The sequence below is a fragment of the Lampetra fluviatilis genome, chromosome 17 (assembly GCF_964198595.1).
Source record: "Lampetra fluviatilis chromosome 17, kcLamFluv1.1, whole genome shotgun sequence".
Taxonomy (NCBI): Eukaryota; Metazoa; Chordata; class Hyperoartia; order Petromyzontiformes; family Petromyzontidae; genus Lampetra; species Lampetra fluviatilis.
Window position 1 is genome coordinate 6,805,899 of NC_136291.1, and position 22,818 is coordinate 6,828,716.

General features: G+C 41.2%; 1 protein-coding gene across 4 annotated transcripts; it reads left to right on the forward strand.

Annotated features, from left to right (window-relative positions):
- Nucleotides 1-4,964: 4,964 nt before the first annotated feature.
- Nucleotides 4,965-16,042, forward strand: LOC144936889 (uncharacterized). 4 transcript variants are annotated; one of them, XM_078864091.1, is made up of 8 exons: nucleotides 4,965-5,232; nucleotides 6,903-6,963; nucleotides 8,768-8,833; nucleotides 9,087-9,220; nucleotides 10,001-10,161; nucleotides 11,068-11,215; nucleotides 11,545-11,879; nucleotides 13,435-16,042. In XM_078864091.1, the coding sequence occupies exons 1-8, from the start codon at nucleotides 5,181-5,183 to the stop codon at nucleotides 13,543-13,545; spliced, it is 1,068 nt and encodes a 355-aa protein (XP_078720217.1). In that variant the 5' UTR covers nucleotides 4,965-5,180; the 3' UTR covers nucleotides 13,546-16,042. The 4 variants fall into 4 exon arrangements, with proteins under 4 accessions (XP_078720217.1, XP_078720218.1, XP_078720219.1 ...); XM_078864092.1 differs by having other exon boundaries at nucleotides 6,906-6,963; XM_078864093.1 differs by lacking the exon at nucleotides 8,768-8,833.
- Nucleotides 16,043-22,818: the final 6,776 nt, after the last annotated feature.

Consider the following 22,818-nt stretch of genomic DNA (forward strand, 5'->3'; position numbering starts at 1 on the left):
AAAGGTGTGAGTGAGGCATTATATCAAGGAATTGGAACTCCAAGTTACGACATCTCTTGCATTCTTCAAAGACCACATTTTTTACAGATGGGTGCAGTCTTTTTTTGACAATCAAATACGCCTTCCTGTTTTTGCCTGTTTCGTCCACGGTCAGCTTTAGATGGGTTGACGTTGGCAGGATGGATAGTGTTTATGGAAAGGTGATAATGTTTCGACCCGATATCTTGGTAGCACAGATGTTGTAAGAGATCCTCTAAAAGGTTTTCCTGCATGCTTTTAAGACTGCTATTTATTCAGTTGCAATTGTTATGCAGGGAAAAGTAAACTTGATCATAAAACATTAATTTAATGCTCAGTCATGTTATTACCTAAAACCAGACACTGTAACATTGAAGGTCAAATCATGGTTTATATGCATTCCACAGAAAATGTGTTCTTGAGATAAAATACGTGTACAAAACAAGCAGCACTTTTGTAAGGTGATATCCTTCATTTTGTTTTAGTATTTGGAAAATCTGAATGTTACATTGTATTAGGTACCATATTTTAGGAATGGAGTCGCACTTATTACCAATATTCTTGGTTCTTTCGGTAAAGTCACGTAGGAGGGAAATAAAATTTTAAACAATAAAAATTCTCACGACGTTTCGGCTGCAACACAAGCAATCATCATCAGGTGTGGATTTCACACCTGATGATGATTATTTTATTATTTCCCTTCTACGTGACTTCACCGAAATAACCAAGAATATGAATCCCTGCAGTCACGAAAGCTTTAAATCAAAATTATTACCAATACTTGAATATAAATGGCCAAATGCAATACACTGATTTGATTTGGACCCAAACAAAACTATCCATTTGTTTTGCAAAAACATGTAAGCCAGCATTGTTAAATAATGCATTCTAGGTGAGTTTAGAGATCCTTCAATTTACTTTAATTTGACTACATATAACTACAGTACTACCACAATGTACTATATGATGCCTATGGAATATCGAGCTTAAGGTTAAACTACCTGTTCTTATATTCCAAGATTCATCCTCTTTTTTATGTCACTGTCCTGGGGAATCGGTAAGTCTTCCTGGGACATTAACAGCCCCCAGTTGTCAGTAGCATAATAATAAACTACTCAAGACATTGCGTTTCGTGTGGTGCTCCTATCTGTCAGTATCGTGAGATATTCGTATTCCCATGAGACGTCCTGAGTTTTGTACCTCAGAGATGTCAACCACAAAAGACATGTAGGACCAAAGAGTATGATAATTGTTTTTTTACCTTTTTATATGGCAACAAAACTGACACCTTTTTTACAAGGAGTAATTTTTGCATTGACCACAATACCTGCTGTCGGAATGCAAACAAAAAAACATAACTCTGATAATGGATGCACTGTCCTTGAAAATGATTGGTCCACACCTGAGACAACTTTCTTTAGAGCCTAGTCTCACATGGTGTTGGACCAGATGACCCCAAAAGGCGACATCTGGTCCAACACCATGTTACTGGCAACACAATGTTACTGACAACACCATGTTACTGGCAACACAATGTTACTGGCAACACCATGTTACTGGCAACACAATGTTACTGGCAACACAATGTTACTGGCAACACCATGTTACTGGCAACACAATGTTACTGGCAACACCATGTTACTGGCAACACAATGTTACTGGCAACACCATGTTACTGGCAACACAATGTTACTGGCAAATGAGGTTCCAATGGGGACCAAAGAGTAATCCTTTTGGCCAGCTTTCCTGTTTTATATTTAGATTATTATTAATCTTATTGTTGTTGATGTTACTATGTATATAATTGCTTATATTAATACTACTACTATTATTACACAACATGAGAAATGTTGGCATGTAGTTTTCCCAGTTTGTTCACAGTCTTACAGTTAAAACTTCACAATTAAATCAATGTGTGGAGGCTGGAAGACCACGTGCTGCTCGAGAGTAAGTACAAGGGGTGGGGTCTGGGGTGTTTGAGAGGTACAGCAATTAGGCAGGCATGAGATAAAGTGAACAATGGCACAGTCATGCGAATAACAGCATGATAAAATAAATAAATAGCAGACATTTTCAGCCCACCAATGGATGACGTTATCACCACGCTGTGTTAGTTGTATTTTTTTGTACTATACTTCACATAAGGAAATCGAAGCAAATGAATAGGAATGCCAAGTATTTCAACACTATCACGGCATTGGTTTGGGAATGTAAAAGGTAACCTTGCACCCCTGCAATTGCTTGCTCACGTCACTTCAGGCAGAAGGGAATCCACGAGAGGGAGCTCTCGCTAGCTCTGAGCCCTTCTATAGGGTATTTTGACTTACTCTTCTATTCCAGCCTTGAAATATAAGAAGTGGCACGTAATTATATTTCTAGTGAAGAGAACAGACTTTGGTGCCAGAGCGCATCACAGAGCTGAGTAGAGAGTGCAGATTAGGGCTCCGATTAACACGGTTGACTGCGTACGGTGCGAAAGAAGTTCAAAATACATACAAAGAGGGTGAGCGCTCGACTGGTGCAGGGTTGGGCCCTGAACCACCAAATGTGTCTTTCGCATCACCCATGATCACTCCCGTTCGCGACGCATCACTGCTCGGGTGGCCAGGCTTGGTTAGAGAGGATGTTGGGGAGAAGGGATTGAGTATGCGTCGTCAATTGAATTGCTGTACTGTGTATATGATGGGATGTCCATTAATTCTAGATTTGAAGCTTTCGTGACTGCAAGGATTCATATTCTTAGGTTTTTTCGGTAAAGTTACGTAGGAAATTTTTTAAATTAATAAAAAATAAAATAAAAATCACGACGTTTCGGAGGCAACACAAGCTTCCGTCTTCAGGTGGAACCGTCACAGCACGATAGCTGATATTTTTTTTATTTTACTTTTATTAATTTAATTGTTTTACCTACGTGACTTTACCGAAAAAACCTAAGAATATGGGATGTCCATTACTCCATTACTGGACAGCTGTGAACAAGAGTTTTATCGCTAATCGGATTCCTCCAGTATCAAATATATATGCTGATTCTGGAAAGACTGGGAGCTAGTTGAAGTTTTGAATGGAGGTGAGAACATGCTGAATGAGGTGAGTGCAAGGTTGAGATAAAGACCATATATTTTCAGCTGTCGGCCATCCAAACTAACATTCTGAGGGCTGCCCTCATTTAAATTTGGAGTCAGTATTTTTTTTATAATAAATATTTGGGATTATACGGAAAAAATGCGTGGCACTTGAGATAATATACAATTAAGCAGTAGAAAGGGAATAGTGTATATACAGTATTGAGAAAAGGGGTATTATGTAACTTTAACTCGTCATGTGCTGTAATCGGTACATTGCTATTTAAAGCCTTTTCTTGGGAACCAGAAGGCTATAACATCGATTCAAGGACAATGAAGTGATGTACTGCAAATGTGGGACTTTTAGGCATTGATTAAATGTGAAAATCCATTTTTGCCAGTTCAATGATATAAAATTAGACTAATGGTCAAAACTCCTCTTGATTTTAATCATCGACCTTGAACTACTCAATGTTGGATGAAGGACTTCCCACGCCAAAGCCACCCCCTCAGCCTTGCGATGCCACAATCCATCTTTGCTCCTGAATATCCTCCTGAGCGCATTCCCTGCTTTGGGCTGACACTCCATCACGATGCTTGTCCATCAACCATAATCCCTTCCTGATAGTATCCTGGCCAAGCCCACTTTCCCTTACAGTGTTTGTGTTCTCTGGTCCACATATTCATCTCTCGATTTCCTTCCAAATAAAACGAGTTTAGTTTATTAAAAAAAAAATATGTTGTTTCTCCTATACATGTTTGGGCACTGTGATAGCTTTTGTTCAACAGGGTGTTTTAAAAAGATGGACCCGATTTCAAAGCAGTACTGCTTTGAAATTGGGTCCATCTTTTTGAAGCACTCTGTATTTTCGTTATCAATGTCAATGTTTCTGATCCATATTTAAAAGTAGGTGAAATGCACTGATGAAATGTTCTTCTGTGGACGTGTTACTTTTCATGACTAAGTTAAGTCTTCTAAAACTGGTATTCATTCGATAATTTCCCTAATAACAAAACAACTCAACAAACTGATCAATACCATGAGTTTAAATGAAAAAAATGTTTACGTAACATAAATTAGGTTTGCACCACTGCCAACACAACACCACCAAACACTGTTTAACAGCTGCCCAAGCACTGAACTGTTGTTTGTGCTCTGTGATTTCCAGTCCTGTTACTTGTATAGATATGGTACTGCAGTGACCAGTATCTTGTATGTTGAACTTCTTTTGCACCGTACGTAGCCAACCGTGCTAATAGAACATGTACATGGCATGCCTTGACCACTATTCCGCATTGACCAGCGTGGTGAAGTATGGTCATGACCGAAATGGGGGATGGTAGTGATTCATCCAGCAGTGGACTGACAATACACATCAGAATCTTTATTTGGGCTGGAGCAATCCCATGAGCTATTAAGCTTTTTTTCACACACGTGTCTTTGTCAATCCACTGCTGGATGAATCACCCCCCCACCACACCACAACCCCCATTTCGGTCATTAACCATACCTCACCACGCTGGTCAAGCATTGAACGGTGGTGAAAAGCTTGTTGTTGTTGATGATGATGGTGATGGCGAGCGTAACTTCCCTTAACTTTCCCCTCGAATGACCTCAAAAATACGTCGGTGCCGAGGGGGAAAACCTCTCATTTGGCAAGAGGGGGGTGGGGTGGGGTGGGTGGGGGACGGTGAAGTGTGGGGGGCGGGGCTCAGTGAATTCAAACTCCCCCAACGAATTTTGGGGAACGGTGGTGGGGAGGAGGGGGAGTGGTTTGGGGAGGCGGGGTAAATTTCAGCCAATCGGCGGGGGGTAAATTACAGCCAATCGGCGGGGGGTAAATTTCAGCCAATCGGCGGGGCGTACCGGGGAGGGGCGGGGACTCGCGTTCTCTCACTGGATTGGTCGATTTTAAAAGATTTCCGTTGTGTACCGGAAGTCGGTTTGGGGCGTGCAAAATTTAAAATTTTTACATTTTTTGGTGGCGTCGTCGTCGTCGTAGGAAGTTGTTTGTTTGTGTTAACAAGAGCAGCGGAGGCGGCCGGAGCGAGTTATAACACCGGTTAATTTGTTGGGAGCGTCTTAATTAATCGGCGTAAATGATTACGAGCGCGTCGCGAGGTGTGGAGGCAAGTGGTGTCGGCGCGGACGGTGAGTTTCGTTAAGTCACTTTAACACGTTACTAAGTATAGAAGGCTTTCACGATCAAATATCATCCATGATATAGGGTTTTTTTTAATTTCTTTCGTGTTATACAATAACCGCAAATTCGGTTCGTGGTGGATGCATTTGTTGACGTTTGGGGTTTTATTAGGTTGGTTTGAGCAAATTCAAATATCCGTAAGGAGTTTTGGGCCCACCAATTACGACCACGCGGCATTGTTGAACATCGCTTGAAGATGGCTTGTAGTTGGCTCTGTCAATTAGTGATATCATTATTGCAAACACAGAATGCCATCCTGTTTATGCAATCTAATTTCTGCTAGTTAATGCTTCAGTTTGAAACGATGCTGACATTTCGAGTTGATAATTGGTGTATTTTATACAGTCGGCACCATTTCTTTAATGTCTTCTGTTAGTGCGGTGATTGTAACCTCAAGTACTCATACTCCACCCATTCGCATGCAAACCATGAATAGCTACCTGCAATATGTATCCATAATGTGTTGTTTTTGTTGTATCGCGTGAATCTAAATGTGTCGTTAAACCCGCCACCATCCGGCAATTTGTAAGGTTTGTCACGTAAAGGCAACGTGCCAATTCGTTATTAGTACAACACCAGTGTGTTGGAGAGTAAACTCACAACATGTACAAGTACTGTACCACGTATCCTGTGGCGACAAGCCATGGTCAATACACTGCTGGATGGATGGCACCCGCTTCAAATTAGAATCCGCACAGACTCGCGACTACACGAGCCGATGGTGATCGCTCCATCTTCTCCGGCTGACGTTCTCTCTCGCACATTGATACTAATACCCATACACAAGAAGACCGATAAGAGACGTGTTTGTGTAATATTGGGGGTGTAGACAATCGGTTTCCGTGTTAAAAGTGCGCTGGAATTAGCGTCGTGGATAATTTAAGTAAAATTATCGGACAGTTACGCTTCATATATATCGCCTGTCCACAGCACAAAGTATTTCGTTATATACATTTGTCTGCACGAAATAATTGTGTTTTTTTGTGTGCAAAGACACGTGTCTTAGGGGTAAATCATTAATGTATTATATTTCAGACATATTTTGCACATTTCCGTGTTGCGTTTGATGTTCTCGTCGCGCTAATCAAAAGTGAATCCGTTAATGATTTTCGGCGTCTTGTTTACTGCGGATTTTACAGAGAATCAACACTTTGCTTAGAATGTATGGAAACACGGTGGTTTGTTTTGGTGCTGTGTATTTACAGCTCCACGGTATAGTGAGGCCAGCAGAGGGCAGTGCAACACAACGCAATGACTTCCTTACTTTGTTTTCAACTCGCATTTACCAGCGTGGTGAAGTATGGTCAATAACCACCGCAACATATACGGTGTGAAGATGCCCTCATCCAGCAGTGGATTGTGCCAAATGCATCTGTAAATGTATTTATGGTAAACTTTCGCATCGTACGTAGCCAACCGTGTTCATCGGAGGTGCGGAGAAAGGACGACAAACGAAACACAACAAGCAATTCTAACTAAATTAGTTTTCAATCCAGATGATTTAAAATTTGCAAGGAATCCAATGCCTTCCTAATATCGGAAGAGCGTTAAGACTTTGGAGTTTCCTTTGGGTTTTGTATTGTATGTGCCTTTTGTGTCGTTACATATGCTCCCCCAGTAGACACGAACGACGTGGCCACGGACACAGCGATGAAGTCGAAGACCTGCTCGCCACGTGGGTACGTACGGCTTAGCACGGCGGTGTGCGCTTGAGAGTTGTTCTCTGCGATGTTTCCATCGTCCACTAGAGGGCGTTCGAGTGCTTTGTTAAGTCAAACATTACTTGATGCTAATGCGTTGGCAGTGGTGCGCGCACAAGCACAAAAAACGACGCATGCGTCAATACCACTGACGTAGTCCAACGCGTGGTAGGCTTTCGCGACCAATATCCATAATACAGGTTTTTTTGGGGTTAGATCGCGTAAATATATAAATATGTCGTTAAACCCGCCACCACCCGACAGCGAATTAGTAAGGGTTGTCACATAAAAAAAATCTGGCTGTCGCCTGATGAAGCTAGTTGTAATTACTGGCGAAACGTCGTACTCCGATTGTAAACGTTGTGGCTTTGCTTTCCAACACACCGATGTGCTGTATTAGGAACGAATTGGCATGTTCTGTTTACGTGACAAATCTTACTAACTAGCCTTTTGCCCATCCAAGGACAGGTGTATTGCAGTAAATCTGAAACTTGCAAGCGAAAAGCAGACTGCGACGTCATATTCATTGCATCAATTCGTGTGCAATTTATAAGGGCGTGGTGATGCAGACCTATTTCATTTTAAGGTTATAATCCCTTGTTCATCATGACGTCCTTTTCACTTTGATGTCTCAACAGCGTTACGGAGATCGTGTGACGTGAGGGTTCTGCCTTTGTCGTGAGGGTTGTGAGTTGACACCGAGGAGGGGGGAGGAGGCACCTCGGCCCCCCATGTGGAGTGACGTCACCCGCTAATTATTATTAATTGAGGGGAGGGGTCCATTTGGAGGACATAACCTGTTCATGATTATTAATGAGGGGAGCTGGTCGATGTGGAGTGATGTCTCTTGCACATTATTATTAGTGGGGGGGGGGGGTCCATTTGGATGACGTCACTTGCTACTGAAAATTAATTAGGGGGAATGGTCAATGTGAGTGACGTCACGAGCGTTAAGAACAGACATTCCTGGGTGCTTATAGTAGGCATATTGACTGCGGCGGGTGGTGCTAACCCCAAAAAAATGCATTATGAAACATAACAGGTGACGTTTTGTAAAATTACCCTTTTTGATTACGCAAAGAGAAGCCAGAGATATATGATAAGAGTGGGAAGACTGCAGATTACACGAAAAAGATAGTAATTCAAAACATGTATTTCTTATGAACAATCTTGGTAGCTGTAGAGTAACCATAGTTTGTTAAATTGTATGAGTACCAAGGATGGTGGCCTCTCAACAATTTATACAATGTATACTACTGTTGAATGGTAGATGTTAATCTTTTCTCTGATTCTTTATTTAGACTGGAGGTATCCCCAATGAGCCACGCAGTGCTTTTTCACAGATGTGCAGCATGGGCGGGCCAGCAGGTAAATGTTAACTATATTGGAATATAGAGGTTCGGGACTCTACTAAATCTTAATTTTAGAACTTTCGTGACTGCAGGAATTATTATTTGTTTCTTTCGGTTAAGTCACGTAGAAGGGAAATAATAAAATAATAATTCTAGATTTGAAGCTTTCGTGACTCCAAGGATTCATATTCTTAGGTTTTTTCGGTAAAGTCACGTAGGTAAGACGGAGGCTTGTGTTGCCTCCGAAACGTCGTGATTTGTATTTGTTTCTTTCGGTTAAATCTAGAATTAAACCCTGATCTTATAGAGTTGAGGCACTCCTAAACGCAAGGAATGACGCACAGGAGAATTTGATTGTACAGATGGAGAGTGCAGCCATGGAGCAAATATCTACAGTTTGGTGGAGTGTTTTTTTGGTATTTCCTTCCCAGCATTGCCCTTCCATCCAAGTTCAAAGCCATTGGTCAGAAACGCCCCCTTTACCATGTGCCTGCCAAGTAAGTGTACCTGTGGTAGTGTATTCAGCTGTGGCCCACACATAAAACTGAGACCCCACCAAGACATGCTTTTAGCATTGTCACCTGCAGTGGAGAAACGCTTGCTTAGAATTGCTTGCATGGCTTAAATGTTTTGCTTGGCAAGGCATAATTTGCATGTGGTGGGGCTCAGATATATGCCATGGTACATAAGTATGGGTAAAATACTAATTTAAGGTTATGTTTCTCCAATGCCCTTGATTTTTTTTAATAGACGCATGGACGTGACCAACAAGGCAAAGACCACGGAGGAGATGGAGCTGGAGAAGATTAAGCAGCTGCAACTGGAGCTTAAAAGGCACCGAGAGATGGCCCAGAAATCACTACGGATGGTGCAGCATAGCTCAGGTTGAATTTTAAATTAAACATATACTTTGTTAATACACTACTTTGTTCTTAAGTGCCATTTGTTTGAGAATTGATTACTATGATAAATAATGTATATGCCTTCCAAATAACTTATCCTGCTTTGAAAAGTGATATACGTTTAATACACCCCTTATATTTTGTGAAATGCATAAGAATGCTGAAAGTGTTAAGCAAAAACGAGCGATGTAATGAAATCAATCGAATTACAGTAATAATTGTGAACATGGTAAAAACAACATGCAATTCACAATGAGTTGATTTGCCATTCAAATTGGAAAACAAGTTACGAAACTCATTAAAATATCAATATTCAAATACGCCGAGCTATTTCATTTCATCGAAACCCGATATATTTTGAGTTGGTATCGGTAGTTCCAAACACTGGCCATTTTAATAGTCCGATTTGCGTGGTTGGCTATGTACGGTGCAAAAAAAGTTCAACATGCATGTAAGGAAGAGGTGTAGAAGAATCGCTACAAGCTATGGGTTACTGGGCCAGCAAAATTATACTGTCCTTAATGTCTGTTGATAATGTACTGTCATGCTAAAAAGGCAAGTTTTTGTGTGCGTGAACAATTTGTTACGTAACTGGCAAAGGTTGGTTGTATGCATGTGCAAATGTATTTTAATAATGAAATAGTTTTCCCATTAGGGGACAGTTGAAAAATGTCAGTGTTGCATTTTAAAAACAAAACATGTTTTCAATTACCAGCACGAATTTGATACTAAAACTATTCAATCTCTTTTTTTTTTGCTAAGTGCACATGCCTCTCAAGTCCACGTGCATGCCCACTTTCCCAGTGGGTTTCAATTTCCACACGGATGGAAGAATTAAGCGGCACGCCATGCAGCAGCCATCGCTGGGAGCCACACAGAGTACAGACAAAACCCACCGACGTTCAAAAAACAGCATTGCTGCGGTAAGTGTGAACCTTTGGTATGAGCGGCGTTACGATACCCTCTGAATGCCAAGACACATTGCATACAAGCCTTGCGGATTATCCTGGAGACTCACGGTAACATTCCCCCAGTTTTGGGGACAGTTGTGCGCTCACTCTAACCACGCTGCATGAAAATACAGGCGTGTGTGCACTCCGCATGAGGAACGTTATTTGAACTTGTTAACTTAGAAATGTCTAAACCAAAAAAGTGTTCATCTTTTTCTTTCAAAGACAATGCATATATTATCAGAGTATTTCGTTTGCATTCTGACCACAAGTATTGTGGTTAATGCAGACATGATTCCTTGTAAAAGGTTTCAGTTTGGTGTTTTAACATCAACACCTGTTGCCAGAAAAAAGGGGAAAACCTATTCTCATTTCTCCTTCATGTAAACCCTAAAGCAGTGGTTCTTAGCCTGGGGTGCACGCTCCCCTGGGGGAGGGTGAGATGCCCTTTCTGGGAGTGCGACACATTGCAGATTTTTTTTAAGGTAAATCATCGAAACACAAATTAAGCACGGGCATGTAAGTACAACTACTTGGTTTCATCAAACCTATGTATTAGCATACATTTTTTTCACGATTGACAACCAAAGGGGGGGTGCAAGGCTGCAGTAAAAGTAAAACATCACTGCCCTAAAGGGTTCGAATCAGACCCACACTGAAAGACCATGGGAAACCCAAGAAATTGAGAAATGGAGGCACAGAAACATTTAATGATGCTGTAGGCAAGGGAAAAAAGGGATGTGTGGGTATAGGGATTATCGTGAATCAATGATCATCCTTGAGACTTGCGAACTATGAAATGGGCCAAAAATAGTGACTTTAGGGTCCATCTCTGATGAAGTGAACAAACGTTTTTATTTTATGGCTTTCTTGTTGCAGGCCAAGAGTTTGCAGCAAGTGATGTCCAGTCGGCTGGCTGGAGGCTTACCTGTGTTGAAGAGAAAACGTGAAGGGGGTGACGCAGGTGTCGCCAGCAACTCCTGCATGTCTACACGGTTGAAGTCAAGGATGACAGCACCACAGACAAGTGGGTGACTGCATGACACGGCTATGTAATGAACTACAGAATATTTACCTGTGCAGTGCAATATTGTCTAAATACTGGGGAGAATTACTCTAGTTGTCAATATAATGCTGCATGAAGCCTGTACAGGTAATGGGGAGTTATTTCACTGGACTTTACCATGCTGGTTAGTGTGGGTTTGTGAAGGTGGGGAGTATAGATGCGAGAGCAAATAATGACTACCTAGTTCAATGCTACTATTATAAACAATAACAATTACATCTTCAAAAGAGCTCCAAAAGATTGCTGGAATCTTATGTGTGGAATGTTTGGCTGTTGCATTTTACCCATAGGTGAGCCAAACGTGAAGAAACTGAAAACTGACGCCACCAGTCAACGAAATGCACCGCGAAAAGTACAGTCGGTTCAACCTCTGGCCAAACGAGCTTGTGTGCGGAAAACCACAAACAGCAGAAGCACCGTGTCTCGGGGAGAGGAGAACGCCAGGCCAGCCCCTTCAACTCGGCACCCTGTGATACCGGTGACGAAAGCCGGGCAGCCGGGTGGCTCTAGACCTCCACCTCGTCCCCTTGGTCTGCACTGCTTGAACTGGGAGACAAAGAGCCGAGCAGGGCCTACGGGCAAGAGTGCGGCTAAGATTGCACCAGCAGACAAGCTGCAGTCGAAGGTGTGATGTCCTGTTTTTTGATTGAAGCCAGCAGTTTGAAGTATTATTTGGATTTTGATTTAAAGCTTTCGTGACAGCAGGGATTCATATTCTTGGTTCTTTCGGTAAAGTCCCTTCTACGTGACTTTACCGAAAGAACCAAGAATATATATTATTTGGATGTTTTCACAATTGTATAGGCCGAGTACACATGTTTTGGTGTTGTCAACTTGTGTTGCTCTGATGGACAATGGTGTTAATGCATTTTGTAATATTTGCCTTAGAGTACCATTTAAGAATGAAATTTTTGGGAACACGCAGTATATAAAGTTAACTTATTCTTTTGTTACTCGCCTTTTGCCTGTACAAGGACGGGTGTATTGCAGTAAATCTGAAACTTGCAAGCAAAAAGCAGACCGCAACGTGATATTCATTGCTTTCATTCGTGTGCAATTTGTAAGGGCGCGGTGACAGACCTATTTCATTTAAAGGTGATAATCCCTTGCTCATCGTGACGTCCTTTTTACTTCCATGTCTCAATAGCGTGACGGAGATCGTGTGACTTGAGGGTTCTGCTTTTGTAGTGAGGGTTGTAAGTTGAGGAGGAGGAGGCCCCTCGCACCCCCCATGTGGAGTGATGTCACCCGCTAATTATTATTAATGGCGGGGGGGGGGGTCCATTTGGAGGACGTTACCTGTTCATGATTATTAATGAGGGGGCTGGTCGACGTGGAGTGACGTCACGCGCGGGACATACAAACATTCTTGGCTCATAGTTAATAACCTATGGAATGATCTTCCCCTTCCAGTATATGGAATAAATTAAATTCTAAGTTTTTTCTTAGGCATTGTGGTAATGTCAAATCTATCATTAATCTTTGGAATATAGTGGTATACACATACAAGACATGCATTCTTACGTGCAGTTCTATTAACTTGTGTGTATAAAAATAAATATATATTTTTAGGATCGTAACATTCCCATCATTCAGCACTTGCATTTTATGACAAGCAATACTATATATACACGTTGCTCTGTAGTAGCTGGCCATATCAGTAGTTGGGCCAGCTGTCAAGCTCGGCATTACTAAAAATACTTCCAGAAATTCAAGAGATGCTTTGGTGAGGATTCATTATAACCATAAAAGAGTGCATGTTGCCAAGGCTGGAAAATATACGCTGCAAAATGTCAACCATCACATATGGTATTGCTTGGGAAATTGCTTCTCCATCTCATGGAGTTGGCATTGTAGAATTTCCATGGTGGTACATGGGGCATCTGTAGAGCTATTGTATGCTTACATTTTCCAGAACATATGCTGCCGACTGTCATTTGAGTTTTTAGAAATAAATTCCTTGGCGATTAGATGAGCTTCACTAAAGCTCATTACACATTAATACAATTATTTTTCTTCAATTTCGAAAACAGGATGCATAACAAACTACTCGTTCTGCACTTGGGACACATGCTCACCTCGACTGGATGTTAATTTTACAGAATTTCAAGTCCATTGCATGCTACGGCCTGGTCAATGCTGAGGCTTGTTGCTATATTGTTGTTCGCACTGTGCTGCAGGTACACAAGGCCAACCCTGTACGACGGTACAAGAAATTGGAGGTGATGGGCAGTGACAAGCCCCTTACCAGCCCAGTCTCTCCAAAATTCTCTACTCGTTTCAACAAATGAACATTGTTTGCATGTCACTGTATATATAAGAAAGTAGTTTTGCGCGAGCGTGTGTGTGCGAGTCTCACGCGGTACTTGCCTCCCAAAATGTAATTCCGTTTCTTTCCGGTACACGGAGAAAGGAAACCATTACACAATGTAACACAATTTTTGTTCCTGGGTAGTAAGTGTTCTTTCGTAATTGCTTATGCCTCAAAAGTATAGAAAATGGCTGTTATTCCCCACAAACTTTGCTTTTGTGACCAGGACAGTGATATTTTTAAATTGACCTATTTTCAATAAGAAAACGGGCGAATGTGTCTTTTAGCTCACAGATAAAAACTAAATTACTCAAAATTAACATGTATTTATACTAAAGTAATACAAAAATGACTACGAAAGATTTAGTAGTTTTTCGAGATTTACGATTATACTGTAAATCACTTTTACGAATCAGCCCCCAAATGTAGTTTATTACAAAATTCCGAGCAACAATTGTCCATCTTACTTTGTTTTTTTTGCATTGCTTGCAGGTGAAATGAGGTGCCCAGGGTTTGTCTTGATCCTCGACAGGCATGCCCAAATATATGTCAGATGCTTTCACAGATTACTTTTTCGCTCTCGTCTTGATAAATTGGCCGCAGACGTAGCAAAATGCGTCTGCCAGATGCTTGCAGCCTCTTAATGCCATCACAGAAAAATGCAGATATCCTTATGGCGGTACCCCGGGGTACCAAATAATACAAACTGGCCGAGGCAATTAAATATTGTATTTCTGGGACACTTTTTTCCAGGGGTGTACTTAACTCCACGACTGGTGTACCAATCCGAAATCAGTGCCACTCCGCGATGTTGAAACGCAGCGAGGACGATTGCGCTGAAACCCTGAACGCTCGTACGCACCGTAGTGGTGCATCGTGTACAGCTCGTCGAGATGAGTCGATTGCTGCATCGCCGACCATCAACAGACAAAGTGACAAAGTGGACATTATGCGAGAGCCGGGGTACTATGGTATCCCGAGGTACCGCCATAAGGTTCATATGTATCCACTTAGGCAGCTGGAACTAAACTGAACTGGTGGGCTTAAGGCCCCTGTATTTATACTACTATTTATATTACTGGAAAGTTCTAAAATGTTCTAGAAGTTACTCGAAGTTTACTCGGCACTGAATCTATCTGGAATGTTCAGGAAAATAGGTACATTTCAAAATATCACTGTCCTGGTCATAAAAGCAACGTTTGTGGGGAATAGGCATTTTCTTTGCTTTTGAGGCATAAGCAATTAGGAAATAACCCAGGAACCAAAAGTATTGTTAGTGTTATCAACCACAGGGGGGGGGGGGGGATTTATCCCATTCACAATTTTACAAAAAACTTAACCCTATTTTAATTGTAATTTGTTCATCATTGTACAATAATAGTTGTAGTGATTTTATAATGCTTTATCTTGGGCTTTTTTTTTAAGTAAATCCATGCGAAACATTTGTTATTGTCTCCTCCCCCCGGATAATTCAGTGGTACCTTCTGAATAGCCCAAAAGCTACGGTGAGCAATGTGGATCAAAGCAGATGGCAGTAACGCGATTTATTATCACGTTAATTTGCCATCATTGGGCTGATGTACGTAAGAATATTTAAAATTGCAGAATCCGGTGAGCTATTAAGCTCTTTTTTTACAGATGTCCAGTAGGGGTTGGTAAGAAAGTTATAAGTATAAAAACATGATCGTGCTGTTCAGCAGTCGCTTTACCTTCCAGAGTTTACGTTACAACTGCCCCTTCACAAGCTATGTTTGAAAGTTGTAGCAGCAATCGTCGATTCAAAATAACTGGAGAACCAAGGTCTCTGCAGTGGAACGAGACTGCATCTCATGTTCTTGGTTCTTTCGGTAAAGTCACGTAGATGGAAACCAAAAATTAAAAGCAAAAAAACCCACGACGTTTCGATCGCAACACAAAGTGGTCTTCAGGTGGAGAGAAAATAAGACTGAATCTACCAATTGACAAGGCTTTGCATTGACGCGATGATTGACCGTTTATCTTCATGGGAAGAGTTTTCATTCCTCGCATTACAGTGATCAGCAACGAATCCAGTCTTCCGTTCCAACTGCGAAGACCGTTCCCTGTTCAAGTTGTATTTGCAAACACCATCAAAGCTCAAGGACAGTCCGTTCATCATTTGGGACTGTCTTTGCCGAAGCCAATTTTTGCTTGTGGAAAGTTGTGACATTGTCAAGGGTTACATCAAGATCTAATGCCACCGCATTGATTGAAGACCTAATTTGTTCAGAAGAGGATGGAGTGTATAGGAGAAATGTTGTAGGTCGTGATAATACACTTCGCTTCAGTTTTCGAATTGCATTTGATACAATCTTTCTGCATACTGTGACACAGATCTCATCGCTTACATATTCACGCATGAACAACCTTATCCCTTGGGTCCGGGTAACGCCCCACCCCCCAGCCAGTACTTGTACATTTGTACTATATTGTAGCTCAGTTTCCTTAACATTACAGCAAGCGGAATTACATGTGTAGTGGTGATACGCGCTGGGTGTATATGTCGTGTGCCAGCGCGTATGTACGGGTGTGTGTGTGGTGACGCGCGCTGACGGGGAGGAGCAGGCGTCAGTGCGCGGGTGGGGGTAGTGCTGCTGATTGGCTGTGTGCCGGTGACGCGCCCAGAGGGAGTGATCGGGTAGCAGCGCGGTGTGATTGGTCGGAGAGTGGAAACACGCGCTGAGCGGAACCGGATCGTGGGGATAGCGCGTGGGGATTGGGTAACGGAGGAGCGGTGCCGACGTTGAGGTCCGCATCCGCTCCGTCTCCCGGGAAGAAGGGGTATATAAGGTGATGCACAGAGGAGCAAGGGGCAGAAGTGGAACCATCTAAGAATGAAGACGAAGGTGTAGAGATAGAGCCCGGAGAGGAGAGTAATGGAGAGTAGAAGAGAGTAAGGTATAGTGTGTAGCCAGCGAGAGAGAAAGGTCTACACGAGCTGAGTAAGGTATAGTGTGTAGCCAGCGAGATAGAACGGTCTACACGAGCTGAGTAAGGTATAGTGTGTAGCCAGCGAGATAGAACGGTCTACACGAGCTGAGTAAGGTATAGTGTGTAGCCAGCGAGATAGAACGGTCTACACGAGCTGAGTAATGTATAGTGTGTAGCCAGCGAGATAGAACGGTCTACACGAGCTGAGTAATGTGTAGTGTGTAGCCAGCGAGAGAGAACGGTCTGCACGAGCCGAGTATGCATACGGTGTAGCCAGCGAGAGAGAACGGTCTGCACGAGCCGAGTATGCATACGGTGTAGCCAGCGAGAGAGAGGCAAAGTCTACACGAGGCGAGAGAGGAGAGTGTAGCAGAGGCGCAGAGTCTACACGAGGCGAGAGAGGAGTGTAGCCGAGGCGCGGAGTCTACACGAGGCACAGAGAGCCGGCAGCACAGAATCCTGAGTCAAGAGAAGTGCGGTGTGAAGAAGAGAGGCCACGCGTTGTATTGTTACAAGTCAAGATTTAATAAAAGAAGTGTGTTCCCGTCAAGGAGTTTCCTGCCGTCATTTTCCAATACTTCACATGTACGAAAATTAAGTTAACATTTTTAGCAGATCAGTTAATCTGCTGTTCGGTTATTTAAAGCAATTATCCTTCAGCATGTTTTATTCATTGTATTTCATTAACCAGCTCGGTAACCTTAAGAATTAAGCATTTAATGATATGTAATGAGTAGTTAAGTTTAGATTTGTACCATCTGTGCGTTTGTATTCTGCAATGAAAATTTAAATCAACTCTTGTAGTTGTCAAATGGGACGTAACATAGGTCAACGTTTAAATGTTCAGATTGACGTTACATTTTGATTTAAAGGATTTGAAACCATGTAACTTGCTTTTGTGCTATTCTGCAGTCTGCCTATTAAGCTACTTGTACATTTTTTAAGCTGCATTTTTCCATGGGCGTGGTTGTAAACAAAAATAAACCTAATTTTACATTTTGTCATCGTGTTTATATAATGTATGAAGGACATAAAAGCGTTTAACCTAATTTTATTAGTGTTTTATTGATTTTTTTTTAACAAAGTTCAATGCAATTGCAGATGTGGCAAACTTGAAATGCAAAGTGAAAACGGAAGCCAAAGCCTGGGATGCATTTGTATGTGAAAAGAATAGCCTAAAAGTGTAAGACGCACGTACTTTCTACTATTGTCAATGCATTGCAATATTTGTCACGGTAAAATAAAAATCTTCTTGGTTCTTTCGGTAAAGTCACGTAGAAGGGAAGTAATAAAATAATAAAAATAAAACAAAATAATTCTCACGACGTTTCGGCTACAACGTAAGCAGCCGTCTTGAGTTGTAGCCGAAACGTCGTGAGAATTTTATTATGTTTTATTATTTTATTACTTCCCTTCTACGTGACTTTACCGAAAGAACCAAGAAGATGAATCCCTGCAGTCACGAAAGCTTTAAATAGAAATAAAATAAAAATGTTAACTTGCACAAATTACACTGCTGACAATATCCTGTGGACTTAATGACTGGCCAATACCTCAATTAATTTAATATGCACTTCAAATGGATTACACCAGTGATGGCCCAACTAGGATAAAATGAAAATACCATGTTCTACATATGTTTTTAACAAATCTCGGGTCACGTTTAAACTCGGCTAATGTTTGAGATGCTCGTATCTAGCTAATGCGTACCACGGTTCTGCACAAAGCGTAAGCAAGTTAAAACATTTAAAACTTAGTCTGACGTAATTCTGAGTGCTAGGGTAGTGCATCTATATATATAAAATCGCAAATCTGTCTGTCTGTGTGTGTCTGTCTGTGTGTCGCCGGACCATACGCAGTTTCATTGGACGAAATGTGAGGGATTTGCGAGACACGATTGGTCCGTTTGGTTTTCCACGGCGGTTGCCCCTGGCAACGGGTAGCGACGCATTCGCTGCGGGGTGGACGCCATTTTTAATTCCCGTTAAAAATATGCGCACGCATTAACACGCGACTCTGAGGTAAATTCATCAAAGTTTCACGTCCTCTTCACTCCCCCCCCACCCCAATGTGTGCAATTACTATTATAGGGTCGGTAGATAATAACATTATAGCGATTAGACAGTATTATTGTAGCGCGGGGGGGGGGGGTAACGGCCCCAGTACCCAGCCTCAGCCGGGTGGGCAATTTAGGCGAGGCCGGAGGCTCTGCACGGTACTAGGCCTCGACACCCCCACCACACTATAGGCGTACATATTACTGCACAGCGGCCGAGGAGATCGTGGCTGGGGGGGCAGGGGTAGCAGCCCATCTGTGTATATATGTAAGGTTATTAAGAAATATATTTTTCACCCGGGCAACGCCGGGTACTTCTGCTAGTATGTTGAGATAAATGCAATACAGTCAGCTAAACTAGTCGCCTATTAAGTGAGATTGGTATTCCGGGACACGAAAACAGGCACACAGTGATCACAATTACATTGTGCAACCGTCCAGACATCATGGTTTGCAGATGTTTAATAGCTGTTTGCGCTCATACTGTTCAGTGGGTGCACACAAATTGCATTATAAATTGCAGTGCAAGTGAAGATAAAACAAAAGCCACGTGTATAAGTGGGGTCAACTTTCACCTGTTGGTAAACCTGCACACCTGCTGGATGCAGGTTGGTGCCATGTTACACTATTAGGTTATTGATATCTGAAAACACGAATGCTCAGATTTTTGTATTTATAAATTAATATTGTATTCGATTTGTTCTCGAATAAAATAAGTGTACTTTTATTATATTATTATATTCTCTGAATATAAAATACAATATGGCTTATGTGTACGAGCTGCTATAAAACCTTTGTAATTTTTGATTTGTTGGACTTGACATCTCGAAATTGCTAATAGGAAAGTAAAAGTGGCTCTGGATAATCTTTGGAACATTTATAACTACTGTACAGTATTATTTATTTTGCTTTACAATGTAGCGTATATTTTGTAATCAATATAATCTGCTCGTCCATACATAATCTAGCGCTTACATACCTGTCAACCCTTTAACAGTGCCTAACTTATAGACTAATTCAGACTTTATTGGCCACCCCGTGCTCTTATAAATCTCAACGTTCATCCTACAAAGTCCCATCACAAGTGGGAAACAAACAAATTGACATAATTTTGTTTTGTCCGTATTCAAACGGCTGTACGCCGTATGGACCTGAAAACTCAATTTCCCTGTACAAGAATACGGGGTTGACAGGTATGTACTTACTGCTTAGTTCTTTCGGTAGTCACGTAGGTATAAAAATAATAGATCACGACGTTTCGATCGCCACAAGCATCCGTCTTAATGTACTTGTCTTTATCCAGACACAATTTAGCAGTTTGGGCAAGACTGCCATTTAAGTGGCCCACATTTATGTTGCCTGGCCAACACTTCGTGGAACACGTTCATCAAAAAACAAAGAAATCACAAATATTACAATTCAGACAAAAAACCCCCCCAGCAGATTGCTTAATGAAAGGAAATATATTTCCAGCCAGTAATACTCAGGTAGAGTTTTCCTGTGTTGAAATACGTAAAAAGCCGTTAGTGTCCACAATACTGTATTAGTATTAACAATGCTGGTCCGATTAAATTGGTCTGCTGGCGTATCCCAGTTATGCTGTCAAACAATATTCATATAAAAAGTACAGACGTAATTAAACGGCAACACTACTTTTGTATCTCCACCACTTAAATCAAGAATCACTACTATATTACACTCAAATGATGTAAATTTATATGGATTGTTAAGTCAAGAAGGGCAAGATAAGAACTCCACTTGTAGGTTCCAATCTAATTGAGAAAGTAAACACGCATAGGATTAGGTCCTGACAGAGTCCAGTTCTGGCAGAATAGAAAACATCTTGGCATTGAATATAATTGGTATTAAATAATAAAGTAAATAACAGCCTTTTTGTCAATGCACTATTGGATGACGGGTCAGCATCGTTTTAACTTATGCAGTTTTGTTGTTTTTCTATTTAACTGGCCCCAGATTTATTCTCAAACGCTCTTTGTTGGAACGAGTAATCTTGCAGAACTTTGTTTAACAAACCCTTTGACAACAAAAAAATGGACAAAATGGAACCCTTCCATATGTCAACAGCCAAAAAAAAATACGGACTTCCTGTATGATCTCTGTACATTGATCCATTTTGTATATTTCCCCCTCAAGTATTCGGGAGCAGGTGATGAAGAAAATATAATTTTATTTCAAAGCCTTTACATATCTCCCACATAAATCTCAATCCACTTATCTGTTAAGAGCCATTCGAAATCGCAGGGTTATATATATGGATTACCCTCCATATCTTTCCTATATATTCGTTGTGAAATTTTCAAAATGTTTTAATTTACGTCGATTGAAATGGATTACTTTAAACAAATAAATTAACACCAAATATCCATACTGCAGTTTAACACGTAGGCAATTTACAATGTGAATTTGGAGGGCAAATCCACATTGTAAATTGTTGGAGAGTAAATCAACAAAGATTGTAAATGTTGTGTGAGTTTACTCTCTAACACACCGGTGTGCTGTACTCGTAACGAATTGCCATGTTTTGTTTACGTGACAAACATTACTAATTTGGCTATGTCGGGGGGTGGCGGGTTTAACGACACATTTATATTTACGCGCTCTAACCCAAAAAAATACCATTATGGATACATATTGCAGTTGACTGTTTATGAGTTGCATTTGAATGGGTGGAGTATGAGTACGTACTTGAGTCTAGAATCACCGCACTAACAGGAGACATTAAGAAATGGTGCTGACTACACTGCTCACGCAGAGCAGTATAAATTAAACCAATTATAAACTTGAATTGTCAGCATCGTTTCAAATTGAAGCATTAATGAGCAGAAATGAGATTGGATAAACAGGATGGCATTTTGTGTTTGCAATAACGATTTCCCTAATTGACCTAGCCAAATCCAAGCCACCTTCAAAGCGTGCCAAGCTATTTTCAACAATGCAGTGTTGTGATGGGTGGGCCAAATTGCTTTAGGATATTTTAATTTGCTCAAACCAACCGAATCAAAGCCCAAACAATGTAAACAAATGCATCCACTGCGAACCGAATCCTTGATGGAATTTGCAGTTGTAGAACACGGAATATCGTGAAGCGAAGGAAATCACTGCAGAATACAATTAAATTAGTTTATAATTTTCGATTTAAAGCTTTCGTGACTGCAGGGATTCATCTTCTTGGTTCTTTCGGTAAAGTCACGTAGAAGGGAAATAATAAAAATAAAACATAATAAAATAATTCTCACGACGTTTCGGCCACAACGCTGTCTTCCCGACAGATCTGTTCTTCACCTGAGGACGGCTGCTTGTGTTGTGGCCGACACGTCGTGAGAATTATTTTATTGGTTTATTTTTATTATTTCCCTTCTACGTGACTTTACCGAAAGAACCAAGAAGATTAGTTTATGTTTTTTTTAAAATGCTGTCATCCACGTTCTATCCACGGTTGGATGAATGTCTCTCCATGACCTTGCCACTCCGGAACGGTCTCACAATGCCTCTCGCGCCTGCACATCAGCTGATCTTATTGCTCAACCTCTGCGGTGGCCATGCTTTTCTCTTTTTTTTTTAAATCCTTTATATTAAGTTCGCTTGCTTGCTTACGACCGTGCAAATCTTTCGGTCGTTTTTTAACCCACTTCCCGTGATCCAATCGAGCTGACATTTTCCACACAGACTCGTTGTGCGTGACAATTAATGTTCGTGAAATTTTTTTTCTAAAATTTTACACTTTTTACGACAAAAATATTATATTTAATTACCAATTGCTTAATGGTGCAATGCAATCATTTGACCCATAGGTGACAGCCATCTCAAGCCAGAGGACGAGAGGACTCTAGCCGCCACGCATATAAAGGATTTATAGTGAAAAACTTTGTTTTTACGGGTTATACTTGTTTAAACTTCGACATGACCTTTGTTTTTAACATTTCTTTTTAGCCCAGAAATGTACCCTTCTTCGTTAAGCTCTTAAATTATTTCATATAGTTCATTTCTACCATTGCAAATATTTGCCAGATAGAAGGGTAAAAAAACAATTATCATATTTTTTACTGGCAAATGAGGTTCCAATGGTGTAAATGCTTACCCCGAGCTCTCATACTCTGATGGTGCATTGTCTTTGAGTTGTGCGCCTTTTGGCGTCATCTGGTCCAACCCATGTGAGACTAGGCTCCAAGGAAAGCTGTCTCGGGTGTGGACCAATCAACTTCAAGGACAGTGCATACATTATCAGAG